Source organism: Ambystoma mexicanum, chromosome 4p (assembly GCF_040938575.1).
Source record: "Ambystoma mexicanum isolate Mex_15411 chromosome 4p, UKY_AmexF1_1, whole genome shotgun sequence".
Classification (NCBI taxonomy): domain Eukaryota; kingdom Metazoa; phylum Chordata; class Amphibia; order Caudata; family Ambystomatidae; genus Ambystoma; species Ambystoma mexicanum.
This window is the reverse complement of record NC_090927.1, coordinates 95,647,374-95,661,921: the sequence shown is the minus strand read 5'-3', so window position 1 is coordinate 95,661,921 and position 14,548 is coordinate 95,647,374. Positions and strand designations below refer to the sequence as shown.

Here is a 14,548-nt window from a genome sequence, read left to right as displayed (position 1 = left end):
CCCAATGCATTCCTATGGGAAAATTAAGTTTTCCCGATTTCTCTGATGAAATCTCGCTCCCCAAGGTGCTTTAGAATAGCCCAAACTAATAAATGAGTGTCATGGTGAATTTCTCATTTCACCTCCAGTATATCTCTCTTGCCATAATTAGATGTAGGAGGAAAAAATCAAGACGTGGTATATTTATATAGACACTTATATCTCGTATCTAACCGCCCCTGCACCATGGCTTGCAGAGACTGCATGTGAGCAAGCATAAACACCGCCACCCTGGCGCTCAACTTGTTTCCGGTGTCATGAAAGCAGAAGACGGACTAGCAATACAGCTGGCCACTTCAGTGTGCGTCACTGGGCTTCATTTTTCCGAGGGCGCTTTCTTGGTAGGAATAGTCGTAACACAAAACACCAAGGGTGAAGACAAAGTGAGCGATTAATAGGATTTGTAATTATATATAATAGGGTTTTCGCATGTAGAAAACAGAACGCGATAAACAGAAAATATAACAGTAAATTAAAAATACAATAATGTTTTGTATTTGCAAAGAACAGTATGCTATAACTGACAGTAATCTGTTACATTAGTAGCGTATCACACTTTGCTGTGTTTAATCTGTATGGATTTGGGCGCGGTTGATTGCAGACGACGTTCCACTCCACTCTAAGATGGCCGCCCATCTGCAGCGCCTCCGCTGACCCGTTGTCGCTTTCGCTGCCCACAGCCCCCTGTCACCTGTACATACGGGAAGCGGCGCGAAGCGACGTGAGCATGGCGGAGGCTGCAGAGACCCGGGAGCAGTCTGAAGGGGGCGCCGAGGCTGCAGGGGCAGGCACAGAAGGAGCCCCCATCTGCCTGATCGTGCTGGGCATGGCGGGCTCCGGGAAGACCTGTCTGGTACAGGTGAGGAGTGCAGGGGTCCCGGCAGAAGACCCAGGGATTGGCACAGAGCTGTGACTGTCCATCTGGCGGACACGGGATGCATGGATGGATGGATGAATGAATGGATACATGCATGCATGCATGGGCAGAGGGGACACCAAAGTGGGAATGGGGCAATACATTGTCAGGCACCAATGAAAAAGTGGCCCACCAATGGAAATAGCAATTCATTCATTTTCGGAGTATTTGAGTAGTATACCCAGGGCAGACATGCCAAGTGTCCTGGAGCTGTTGGGGAGCCTCCAGCAGAGGGAGACAAACTACAGCATTTGCTTCTGTCTAAAATAATTAAAACCCCCAATGCAATCATATTGGGAAATTCTCTTCCCGCTTTCCGGAACAAAATCTCCCCGCTCTGCGCCCCCTCCCCCCACCCACCTGGTCAAGAAACTTGGCAAGTTTGCAAGGGGGGAGATTTTTTTGATAAAATGTGATGCAAATTGTGCTTTTTACGGACTATGTATTTAGTAACACTAGTCACAACTACTAGCTGCATGGTGAAGTAACTTATCAAACTGGCTCACATGGGCCAACAAAGTGCCCCACTTTGACCCAAAAATCTGGCCCACAATAGAATTTAGCATTTTTGGTTTGGGCGTTGATCTATAGGCAAAACAGTCCGAGCCTGGGGGCCACTGACCAGCCTGGATCTGGTTTGAAGGGGGTGTACCGGCATGACATATGGTTGACAATGTGTTTTAGCTGAGACAGAGAGCCTATTACACCGAGTGAAGAAGGGGCGGGGTATCTATTCTTCCATATGACAGATGTGAGTAACCTCTCAGTTGCATGCTCTAACTGTATTTATAAGGGGGAGGAAGCGGCAATGGCCTCTAGTCTGGTGCTGGAGTTAAATGCTACGGTGTAGTCACCGGATGCAGGTATAGGACAATGGGGCTACCCTCCTAGCAGGGTGGCTGAAGATTTGTCAGGGGTCCCTTTTAGTATGATGTCTCCGGCACCCCTTTTGCAAACGCTCTGAAGCACTTGTGGGGTGTTAAAATAATAATGGATACAAAGAAATGCAGAGGTCCTGTTAATCACCAGAGATTATCACCAGCCAGACAGCTTGCGTGGACCTGAAATGTTGAATGCTCACTGAAGAGCTGGTATTTGTTCTTTGTAAGGATGGTGCTAATGTGGATAAAACGGAGTAAAAGGCAACACGGCGATACAAACACTGCTGGATGTGTGATATCAGCAAAGGCAGCTGAGCATATGGCCCTTTGGGTATCATGCATGCAATGGATGGGGATACAGAATAATTCTGACTCCAAATAATCGAACCAACTCTGGAAGATGGCAAAGATGCTGTAATTATCTAAAACGGGGAGTTACAACGGACGTTCGGTCGAGTTCTTAGTGTATTTCTTATAAAAACAACCTTGCTTGCAAAAAATACATCCGACGTGATGTCCATTTACGTGGCAAATGAGGGATTGTGATCCATTCAAGGGGAACATCTACATATACTTTCTGTAAGGGGTGGTATTGTGATTGGCTGTCTACTGACAGGTGGACAATTTATGCCTACTTCTAAAACACGTCCTCTTCAACACTATTAAGTGCATGGTATGGAACATGGTGTATCATTGGTCTTTAAACTATAAGGCCCTTTGTTAAATGGCCCTCTATAATTGGTTGGCACGCTTGTGCCATATCTGGAACATTTGGTTCCCTTAGCAGCAAGTAAACTCAGACCCAGGTGCCAGGAGGTGGACTTGAATTAACCTCCCCACCCATTAGCCCAACTTCTCTCATCATCCACACCTTCTGCCATGCAGATTGTCTTTGAACTTCGCCTTGCAAAGTATTCTTGTCTCTGGGAATAAATGGGAATGCGAGCACACACTATCGTTGTTCTCCACACTCAACTCTATTTTCATCCTTGGCTCCAGTGATAGACCACGATTTGGTCAGTTTTGCAGCATTTAAATGTCTTAAATGAATAAAACTTGGCATGCTTGGTGTTCTTTCTTTACATCTTAACAAGGGTTCATTAAGCTTCACACGTTTTTCTGCCTTCAAGAATAGATAACCAACCTTTATTGCTTCAGTTTTGACACCAGGCCGACAGCCTCGCCATTCATTTCCACAATCTCAATTTATTCTTGCTGCAACACAGTTCTCGCCTTTTCCCTCCATGGGTGCTGGCATACAAAATTCATGACACTGATGTCCGGTTTCTATATAATGGCGGCTTCGCCTGGTTTATTCACTACGTATAGCCAGCTTGTAAGATTACTTAATCTACTTGTGTTACAGCATCTGTACAGTTATTGAACAGCTTGCATTTTCTGCAGTGCTTCACGGTTGCCAGACATTTCGTCGAAAAAAATTGGTCGACCAGACAAATGGTCGAACCAATTTGGTCGAAAACCAAATGGTTGAAATGTTTTTTTTTTTTTATTTTAACCCTTTTTTTTTTTTTTGGGGGGTCCCCCCCCCAACCCCCTTTTTTTCTCTAAAAACCCCTTTTTTAACTAAACGAAAACCCGAAAAATAAATATATAAATAAAAAAAAAATTCGACCAAATTGCAGTCGACCAGTTTTTTTTCGACGAGTTGACTGGACACCGTGCTTCACACACGTGCAATCTTTTTGCATATGAAAGTTTACCCGATTCTTAACATCAGTTTCTGTAAGATCCATGCATTCTCTTCAGACAGTGTTCTCAGATCATCACGCTTGTCTCTTGTGACGTTGCTGGCTTCTCTTTCACTCTTTTTTTTCATATTCCTTCAAGTAGGCCCTCCCTCAGATTGTCGTCTCTTCGGGGATAATTTTGATAGTGTTTTCTCAGAGGATACCTTCTTTCGAATATTCGCTGTGGTATGGTCACAACTGCTGGTGTTAAGCATGGCACAAACGGAGGTTTCCAACATACAGGAGGTAGGGGGTGGGATTTCCTGCAGAGGCATGTACTTGCTCCTCTACACAGTCTATAAAAGTCTTTAGTTAGGGTGACGGGTGCCAGCAAAGACAGCTGCTACTGTGCACCTGAAAAGCGCACTTCAAATATGAATTTAAATAAATACATGTTCCTGTGTTGTAAGGCTGCCATGCGGGAGCAGCTGCTCGAGCCCCCCTGAACCTCAGGGGCCTATTTCAACAAGTATACAACGAGAAAGGTGCTCTACATAACTTTATTCTGCCACTTTCTCAGGTGCGTATCCCACCAGAGGAAAGTGGCAGAATAAAGTTATGTAGAGACCCTTCTTGTGGTAGCCCTGTTTTATGAGAGGAGACCAGTTCTCTGCCTTTTTAGTGAGGCCAAGGTATACCAGGAAGACACTTTGTAGCATGACCTAGCATATGAAATTCTTATTAACTCAGATGGTGATTAATTAAAGAATAGGAAAGTTTGTTTTTCTATCCTTATTAGATAGGCTGCCCATGAGCGACACCTAGGGGAAGATTGGTCAAGGGACAGGAGAGTTCTTCCCGAGGGACAAATATAGTTTAGCATTAGGGCTCTTTAACATTAATGCTGGCATCGTCCACCCTTTTTTGTGATATAAATAAACACCCCGTGGGTTGAAGAACCCCAATTCCGTTTGGGGAGAACATAACTGTTATTGACCTGTTGTATTGTAGAATGAATGGAGCGATGCCAGGATCCGCTAGTTGGAAGAAATGGATCTCATCTCTGGCCCGACATGGTAGCTCAAGTACATCCAGACTGGGGCTATTGCAGTACACGGCTGATATAGGGCCAACTGGTGATCCCAATCAGTACACGCCTGTTAGGCAAGGTAGTATGCAGTACCCTTTGGGGGACTAACAACCTTGTCTTCATGGCAATAGGTAACCCAACCTTTGGTATAAGTCTGTACAACACAGGTTGGTAGTGTGGCTGAGCAGCCAGGCTTATCCCAAGTAGGGGTTGTTAGTGACTTCAATCCCGCAATCCAACTAAGTCAATGCCTAGTCTGGGATGCCCGATGGAAGCCCTTATTAGTATATTTTTATGTCAAATTCTTTGAATCTGGATGATAAACCCTTATATAACGCCCCTCTCTTTGAATCCCCTGACCTCACTGAGCCAAGAAGTAGGTTTGGTTTGCAAATTAAAAGATTTATTTGAGGAAAAAAACAATACATATATCACACTTTTATGAATAAATTAATATTTGATAGCACACCTATGAATATAACAGTGATCAGCAATGGATAATATTACAATAGCACAATTCTGTAATCACTTAGGAGTTGGTATAGAAAGAATAAGGTAGCAGAGAATGCTTTGTATGGTTTCAAGGAAATGCAAGATGGGAAAGAATGCAACACAGAAATAAACTTGATATGAATTCAATCAGAAGATAATGTAATCACTTTTTCCCCTGTGACTACTCACCCCCCCCCCCTATGCAATATGTAGAGATGGAAAGGAAGGCACACAGGTTTCCAGAATACAATCAAATGCAGTTCAGGTCCAGTTCCCCTCCATCAAGCTTAGAGAAAACCGGTATGATTTTAAACAGCCAAAATACTTTTAAATGTGATTGCAATGAAGTGAAAAATATGCTAAAAATGATTTTAATTCACTGAAGGAGATTCCGGGTAGGTGATAGTTACTTTAGATTGGTACAGGTCAACACTAGCAATGACTCATGCGTGCTTATCAGGTTGAAAACGAATTTCAGCAGTGGAAAGCTGAGGATCTTAGCTTTAAACTGACAGATCTCACTTCTAGGACGTACGGTTCAAAAGATACTGACGTTTTTGTGGAGGTAGATTTTAAAAAATAAAGTCAAGATTTCAGGATGACAGATGCCGCTTTTACAGATTTGAAATCGCAGAATGGACACACGATTTCTATGCAGTTCTGGACAGGTTGAAATGGATGGGATAAGATTACTTTAGACTAAGAGATGACTATGAACAGTTCTAGAATAGATACTCACTCCTAGTTTTTGGAAGGGAATGGACCTCGTCGCAGATCTGGTCAGGCTTGGACTGCACTCTATGGTCAGGCACTGGTTCTGCTCACAGCGTGGCCTCCGGTCTGCTATCGGCACTGCACAGCAGTCTGGTCTGTGTCTGACTGGTTCTGGATACAGCTCTTCTTTCTGGGTCTGGTTCTGGCACAAATAATAAACACCCCGTGGGTGTTTGGCACAGGGTTCAAGCCAGAAGCAAAACAGCTTGCCCGGCTGTTGAATAGTTTAGTTAGGTTGCTGGGTTCTGAGGCCTGCTGAGAAGAGTTCAGCTTGTGGATTAGGCCTCTGCTTCTCCAAGGTTCTAGAGTTTGGGTTCTAAAGTTTTGGTTCTGGAGTCTGTCTGGAATCTGGAGCCTCTGGAGTTTTTGCTGGATATGGTCGGGCAGCGTGCTGCACAGGAATCGATGAGTAGTGGAAAAAATGAGTGTCCCTATCTGGGTCTCAGTGGTTGTTTTTATGTGTTTCCAAAGGGGTTGTGGAGGCTGGCTTTCTATGCCCAACCCACTAAGGGTTTGATAGGTTAAAGGATTTACTGTCCTCTGACTGGAGAAGGGAGTAGTGAGTCAGAATGAGTCATCAGGTATCATCTTTATGGCTGAAGGAAAGAACACTCCCCTTTGGTTTATCAAGAAAATCATTTTTCATAATCAAACCTGCTTCCCAGATACACACGTTTTTGAGAATACATGTATATATCACATATTAATTAAGACAGGTCTCTGCTTAACCCTGCTCTTTCTAAGTACTTGGGTTCAGAAATGACAACTTATTCGCGATTTTGGTAGGTTTCGCAATATTGGTTTTGCACCAAATCTTACACGGAGGTACACCCCCTCTCCGGGCATATTACAGTAAGTTTTCATTTTTCTAGCATAAACAGTGTCTACAATATTAATAAATACGGGGCTTGGCCTCAGAACATCCCACGGCGTCCAACTTCGTCTTCAACTGTGAGTGAAGGTGTCATTTTAAGAATCTCAAAATTGTACATTTCTATCAGCTGGTTACAATTAGTTATCAGTATTCTTATAAAACATATATTTGCCTTCACTTCAGTACACCCATTGGTTTGTCCCCGCCCCTAGAAGCTTGGCTTGACTCAGAGGTGACATGTCTTGTGTTTCCTAGAGCAGTGTGGACAGTTACACCTCAAATCAGCATATTCTATTCATCCCAAAGCCCCCATTGTTCCTTCCTCCAGGCTGCAGGGAAAATTTCCTCCCTTTTTAATCAACAGGACCATGCGATATCCTGCCTTCTGGTGTGGAGTCCCCAGGTGTGAAGGATTCCCGGGGACAGCAAGCCTTTTGAAGTCTCAGCTAACTCAGGTTACTGTTTAGCTTCTGAAATACAGGTCTCCTGTCAGAATTTAGATCACCAGCGCCGGTCAGTGGCAAGCACCGGTACTGCACCTATTTTTGACAGCTGTTTTACCAATAAGAAATCCTCAAAATGTACTTTGTTCAAATATAGATACACTTCTGTGGACCTCAGATTCATGTAGATTCTTGCAGGAGAATGATGTTGACCCCCCAACAAGGAGGTGGAACCTTTTTAGTGGTTTTGGTGAGCCATGATTTTAGCAATTTTTGACATCAAATAAAACAGATTTTGCTCTATATTCCTTAGCACTGATTTTGCTCTGTGTGCAGCCGAAGGATGGGGTCTGGCAATGGTCTCCTGTATTAACACCGACAGAGGCAAAAGAAGATGGCAAACTCTCTTTCAGATTTTTACTGCGCATTTTGGGATGATTTCTGGCGAGCAGCATGCTTTCCGACGGCCATTATGATGTTTCCGCTGCCAGTAATGAACGGTGATGTTGCAGGGCTTGGCTGCGTGGGTTGAAACATCCCACAAGCCCCCCTCTTGCGATGGCCATTCTGATCTTTCATCGATGGAACTTTGCAAGACTGGGATGTCCTCATCTTCTTCTGATTCTGCAGATGGCAAAGTTCAGCATCATTTCCTCCATCAGGGTGGATCGATCGGTTCTCCTCGCCGGTCCTGATGGGAGTATTGGGTGGTACCCCGGGCCCCTCGGATCTTTGCTCCCGGTCCCCGGGGCGTCGTCCTTGGTCAGTTCCATGGTTTATCTCTCCTAGGATGAAAAAGCAAAGCGGCAGAAACATATTCGTAGATATTTCCCCACCCCTATTAATGTAGTGGGGTGAACATATACATTTTATAAATCAGGAGATTTTTGCATTCTTATCATAATATTTTATCATAATATTTTATGGACTGTGTGGGATATTTTAGGTTTGGAATTTTTATTGTTCTGGAGCAGCCCCCTCTGGGGTTCCAGAGGACTGCTCCAGTTACTGCAGAGTATGCCTGGGATGGCAACACTTTAGCTGACTAATATGGACCCACTTGTCTTCCCCCTCCGCCAAACTGCTTTTGGGGATGCAGATCTTGTAGGCGACTGGTGAGTAGGGATGTAACGGTATACCGTTAAAGATACCGTGAACCACTTAATTGAACAATAATAACCGTCACATTGTTTATACCGTTCATACCGTTAAGTGTGCTTTTCAATCTGATTTGGAAAGGCTGCAGTAAGCAATTGCTGCACAGTCTTGGTTTTGCACTGTTGGATGTGCCGTCTGCCAAGTAGTTTCAGTTGGAGCAGTTTTTAATGCCATTCCATAAACCACACGTGCCTTACACAAAATCAATATGTTAGCAATAGGAAGAATAGATACAGTGCCAAGAAGGAAAGGGGTTACTTTGGGGTGGTGGCTTTGGGGTTTATATATTTATAATGGATAATGTTCTCTAAACATATGGCAATGGGGGATTTCCCTGGTTCTATCATTGAATTTATATATAATAAGTCACACTGCGAAATTCACTCATCTCTGTGGTTATTCCCTGCTGCCATACCAAAGGGTAACATGTCAGTGATTACTGAACACCTTTTGGCCCGCAAGTAAACTAAAGGCTGTAACGTAAAAAGAAAGTGTGTGTGTGTGCACAAGCGTATGGAGGCTATCAAGATGGCAACATGTTCATCTTCACCAGTAGCCAGTGGGGAAGCAAAAAGCCTAAATGACCACTTAAGAAAAGCTTTTCAGTTTGCTTTGCCAGTTGCAGCAGGCCTCCACCCCACCCCCTCCTCTCCACACGTGTGTTTGGTGGAAGCAAGGCATTTCAGTGGAAAGTATGTTGAAAAGCCCAATTCTGGCCTTGGGTGCCTGGTTTTGTTTGTGATGATAAATCTGTCAATTTATGACTTTTTAGAAAATATTTGTTAAGATCAGTTAACTCCACCTGCTATACCGCGATAACCATGATATACCGTCATTTGGCAAGAAGGTTATCGTACCGTCATAAAACGAATACCGTGACACCCCTACTGGTGAGATCGTCTACAATTCCAAAAGGTCCCTTCCAGGTAGGCAGAAACTTCCGCTGTTTGGCCTGGTTCCTTTGGAAATTGTATAGATAAACCCGGTCTCCTACATTGTATTCCTTTCTGGTGGTCTTCAGGTCATAGTGGGTCTTCATGCTATCGGCTGATCTTTCTAGATTTCGCTGAGCATAGGCAAAAGCATGTTGAAGGTGTTTCCTTAAATTCTCAACATACTCATGAGTTGTGGAGGCATCGATCGATGTCTGCTCTTGGGTCCTGTATAACAGATGCTGGGGAAGCACCATCCTGCATCCAGTCATCAACTCAAACGGTGACATTTTAGTTGCAGATGAAGGGGTGGATCTGATGGCCATTAGGACAAGAGGTAATCGGATATCCCTACTTGGCCCAGAATCTGCCACAAACTTTTTTAAGATGCTCACAATGGTTTTGTTGTAACGTTCTACTGCACCAGAAGAGGCTGGCCGGTAAGCAATGTGTAGCTTCCCTTTAATCCCTAGTATCTTCCACACCTTTGTCATGACTTTGCTGGTGAAATGGTTACCTCTGTCTGACTCAATCTTTTGGGGTAGTCCAAAACCGAAAAGATGTGCTTGATCATCAGGGCAGCTGCTGCTTCTGCCTTGCAGTTTGGGGCCGGGAGACATTCCACCCATTTAGTAAATAAGCATGTCACCGTCAACATGTACTTATTCCCCGAAGAGGAGCGAATCATGGGCCCGATAAAGTCGACTTGTAAATCTGACCATGGCAGTGTCATCCCCCTCTTTTGGAGAGGCGCACAGTGTGTGTGGGATGTTGGCTGAAATTATGCACACACAAGACACCCCTTAAAGTATTGGTCGAGGTCCTGCCCCATGTGTGGCCAGTATGCAACTGTGGCCGCGTCATGGGCGTGACTCAACATCAGGCTTCGGAATGAGGTAGGAACCACCCACTGATCATGACCAGCTTGGGATTTCTTTACCAACAAACCGTCTTGGATTCAGAACATTTTTGGACATTTCATCAACACTCTGAGGTTCTCTTTCCCAATGTAATCAGTATCCGTCAGGGGAAAGTTTTCAGGGTCCTCAATGTATTGGTGAAACTTACCAATTATTGGATTCCCTTCTGAGCCGTAATCAAATCAGCATCTGGTGTCTCCTTACTCCATTGTGCAGTTGAAAGATCATTGTGAGCATTTGTCTGGGTCCTAGTGATAGCAGTGACCTGGATTTCCCCCAACAGGGACTCAATTTCTATTAGATCCCCTTGGATGGCCCCGGTTTTGGCCAGCTGATCAGCTAAGTCATTTCCAGTTTTGTTTGGTCCCTCTGCTTTGGAATGACCCTTGATCTTTTTCCAGTAGATGGTCATCCCATTCGAGGTGACCAGATCCTCAACATTTCGGATTAACTTCCCATGTTTCAAGGGTTTGTTATTAGCACATAGCATGCCTCTGGTTTTCCAATTAACCAGGTGCTCCACGAACCCATTCCGTACATAATCCGAATCTGTGATTATGACCAGTTTGTGGAGTTAATGTTGGATAGCAGTGAGGATGGCTTGATGCACCGCCATCAACCCTGCCACTTGACTACTTCGGGGACCAATCTTGTACCCAGCGGAGGGTTCTGGGGACTCATTCACCCATGCATTCCCTACACCAGCCACAAGTTCTTTCTCCCCGTGGTTGTCAACATGGTAAGAGCATCCATCCACATAGACAGTGGGCATTCCCTCACACGTATCTTCTTCAAAGACTTTTTGTGGGGATTTAAGGTATGCCTCCATGTTGCCCTTGATTTTTAGACTTTCGTCCCCAAGACAGTTTTCTCTGGCACAATCATGCAAGTCAGCCAGACCTTGCGCGAGGTGACTCTTCTTGTTTTGGCCATATCTGACCTCCACAGGAAAGCCTTGCATTGACAGGAATCCAGGAAGTAATTTGGGATTTCCGGCCCGGATTCCGTCACTTTGGAGATATGGCAGAGGCTGGTGTGGAGTCTCCACTATGATGTGTTCCCCCTGGATAAACGGGCGGTAATTCTTCAATGCCCACACCGTTGCCAGGAGTGCCTTCTCACAATCATTGAATCTTTCCTCCACAGAGTATAAAGTTTTACTCTCATAGGAGATTACTTTATTGATCTTGTCATGCTTTTGATCTAATACTGCAGTCAAGCATGTATTAGAGAACCCTGTATCCAAGAATAACTCCTAGTTTCTGATAGGGTAAGCTAGGCAGGGCGCTTGCGAGAGGCTTCTTTTGATTTGTCTTACTGCCATGGCTTGTTCTGGACCCCATTCCCACTTGACCCCTCCCCCCTTCAAAAGATGAATCAGTGGTCTAGTGATCTCTGCGTAGCCCTCAATGAACTTTCTGGTGTAATTAGTCAGTCCAAGAAGGCTCCTTAGTTCCCGCAGAGTTGTGGGGTCTTTCAGTTTCTGAAGTGCTTCCACTTTCTTTTCCTGGGGTCAGAGACCCTGAGGAGTAATCTCATGCCCCAAGAAATTAACACGGGTTCTACACCACTGTGCTTTCTGAAAGGAAAGTTTTGCTCCGGTGGCCCTCAACTGTGTCAGAACATAATGGATCTCCGCTATGTGTTCCTTCACAGATGAACTTTTGATGAGGACATCATCTACATAAGCTAGGTTACCCCTCGCACCCAGGTCGGGCATGGCCTTCTGTAGGAAAATGTTGAAAGCCAGTTTGTATTGGTCCTCCCTACTGACAGGCACAGTCCAGTATCCATTGGTCAGGTCTATTGCAGTGAATACCTGTGATCCCTGGATCTGGGCCAACCCTTGGTCAATGTAGGGAAGAGGCCATCGAGAAGTATGGACCCAATTGTTGAGCTCCCTAAGGTCAGCGCAGAGTCTCTACTGGCCGTTTGGCTTCAATATTCCCAGCACTGGATTATTGAATGTGCTGTGTACTGGACGGATTAACCCCGGGACTCAAGGTCCTTAATTATTTTAGTAAGGGGCTCCATGGATGCGAGAGGCAAGCGATATTGCTTCACAAACACTGGAGTCATGCCAGGGTCCATGGGAATTGTTGTTGTGTGGATGTCGGTGCGACCACAGTCATATGAGTCCACCGCAAAGATCTTGAAAATCCAAGAAAACTTGTTTCAACTTTTGTTTCTGCTCCAGAGTCACACAGGCATCAGCTAGGTTGACTCTCTCTCTTCAACCATCTGCCTGAAGCCTGGAAAGACTTCTGATTTCGCTATCTCAGCGGCCGCCTCCAGCTGGGCAGAGAAGTCCCTGGTCAGAGTGCTGATTTGGACTGGTGGCTTCAGGTGGGAAAGGCAGCCCTCGTGGACCTGGAAATCACCTCATCCCCTCTGAAGTCACAAGTCACATCTTCCTTACCATAAGGGCAGGAAGTGTACACCAGGATGTCCCCCCCCCCATGCCGGGTAAAGATCCTGTCTGGTGTTGTATGGTCATCACTGTCACTGTCAAAACAGTCCTTAGGGAGTGGTCCTAACAGTTCATTTCCTAAATCAATGGAAAAATGTCGGTCATCAACCTCCATTCCAATAATGGTGCCTGTGGCTGGAGTGATACTCTTTAAGTCGCTGTTATCCGCCTCTATTGGAATGGTGTCAGGTTCTATATTGACTAATGGTGTTGGGCTTACCCCCAAACCTTGCTGTTGGAGAGGAGAATTTAGATGAATAGAAGAATCAGGGTTTTTCAATTTTTGTCCTCTTAACTTTTACTTCCAGGGAGAATTGTCGGGTCCTTTCTGGGATGGTGACTTCCTCTTTAATCTGAATTTCAACTGCATAAGGCAGCAGTTGAGCTGACCTAAATGCCTTTTCTGGATCATCAAAGCCCATGGGATTATCCGCTAATCGGGACCAAGCTTTGAAGTTTATTAGGTCCAAACTAATGGCAAAGCGATTGAGAATGTCACTGCCTAAGTAAAAGGCGGCAGTGACGTCTTGCACGACCCAACAATTATGGACTATGCTCTTGTTGCCAATGGAGATTTTGAGCATACACCTGCTTGGCAGGAGATGTTTAGAATTGGGTGTTTCCAGATCCATTTCCCATTCGTCTATCAGTTTGAATGTGGGAATGGCTGGATCTTTTGGGAGTTGGCGGAACATGGCTTCGCTGATGAAGCTCTTACCGTTGTTCACACACACACTCGGGCGAGGACCGAGTCCTTCCCATCATTTACCTGAACAGGGATGAACAACTGCTCTCCGATTTGTTGAACATCAGCCAGGCTTTGAGCTGATTTCACATCTCTCTGGACTATAGGAGTGGGAATGTCTGATTGTGGATTGGTAAAGAATTTCCGAGTGTTTCCTTCCAGTGTGGAATACCACCTTAAACTGAAAGGAAGGTTGATTTTCAGAAATGGAGAGGACTCCCCGTCACCAGTCTGTCCTCCTGCTATAACTGTCACGTCTGGAATTTGGTTGTTCTGGAAGTGAAATTCTACTTGGTCAGATTTTTGTTCAACCATGTGGCATGTGCTGTTTAAACTAACATGGTTGACACTCTGTTTTAATTTTATTGGTCGGCTAGTCTGGGTCCAGAGGACCTTGTTTACGCAATCTATTAGGGGTGACAACCTTCTCAGGAGGTCTTTCCCTAGTAAACAAGGGGTGCCCTCTGGAGTCAATACTATGACCAGGTGTTTCACCTTGTGTCGCCCAATTTTAATGTCTAAGTCCGCAGTCCCCTCGACGGGAATTTCCTTCCCGTCAAAGTTCTGAAGTTGTCCAGGAAGAGAGGTGAGAGGAATTTTGGTAATTCTCCCCCCTCCTTGAATTCAGTCATCAAAGGCCTTTCTGGACAGAAGGGTAGCTTGGGATCCAGTGCCAAAATTGTACCCTGCCCCTGTACTTGTACCGGGACATAGTATTTTTGGACAACTGGTGGGCCAATTTTCTGGTTTTGGACATGCAAAGAGAAGAGATTTGGGCAGAATTCTGTGGAGAGTCTTGGGAATCTGAAAGAAAAAGTTGGCAACAGGAAATGGGAGAAGTTTTGGGTTCCCCTTGTTCTGGGCCACCCCCCCCCTTTTTGGAGGCAGTCACCAGAATGGGTTAGAACCAGGGGATTTTGATGCTGTTGGTCCTGGGATGAGATGATGGGCGGCGCTAGCTCAGTCCCCACATCTACCCAGTCTGTATGTGAATCCCTTGGGACCCATTATTCTTTGGGAGGAGTCCCCCCTCCCCCCCATCTCTGAGGGAGAAGATCCTTTCCCAGGATCCTCTGAGGATCCCTCTCCCTCACATTGGAAGATCTGTACCTCCTCAAAGTGGGTC

At 45.2% G+C, this 14,548-nt stretch overlaps 1 protein-coding gene across 1 annotated transcript in view; it reads left to right on the top strand.

Moving 5' to 3' along the window:
* Positions 1-725: 725 nt before the first annotated feature.
* The window catches only part of GPN1 (GPN-loop GTPase 1), a 320,660-nt gene continuing 306,837 nt past the window's right edge, over positions 726-14,548 (top strand). The window contains exon 1 of the mRNA XM_069605436.1: positions 726-898. Coding sequence (XP_069461537.1) covers positions 767-898 — 132 coding nt within the window. The 5' untranslated portion in view covers positions 726-766. The remainder of the gene's footprint in view (positions 899-14,548) is intronic.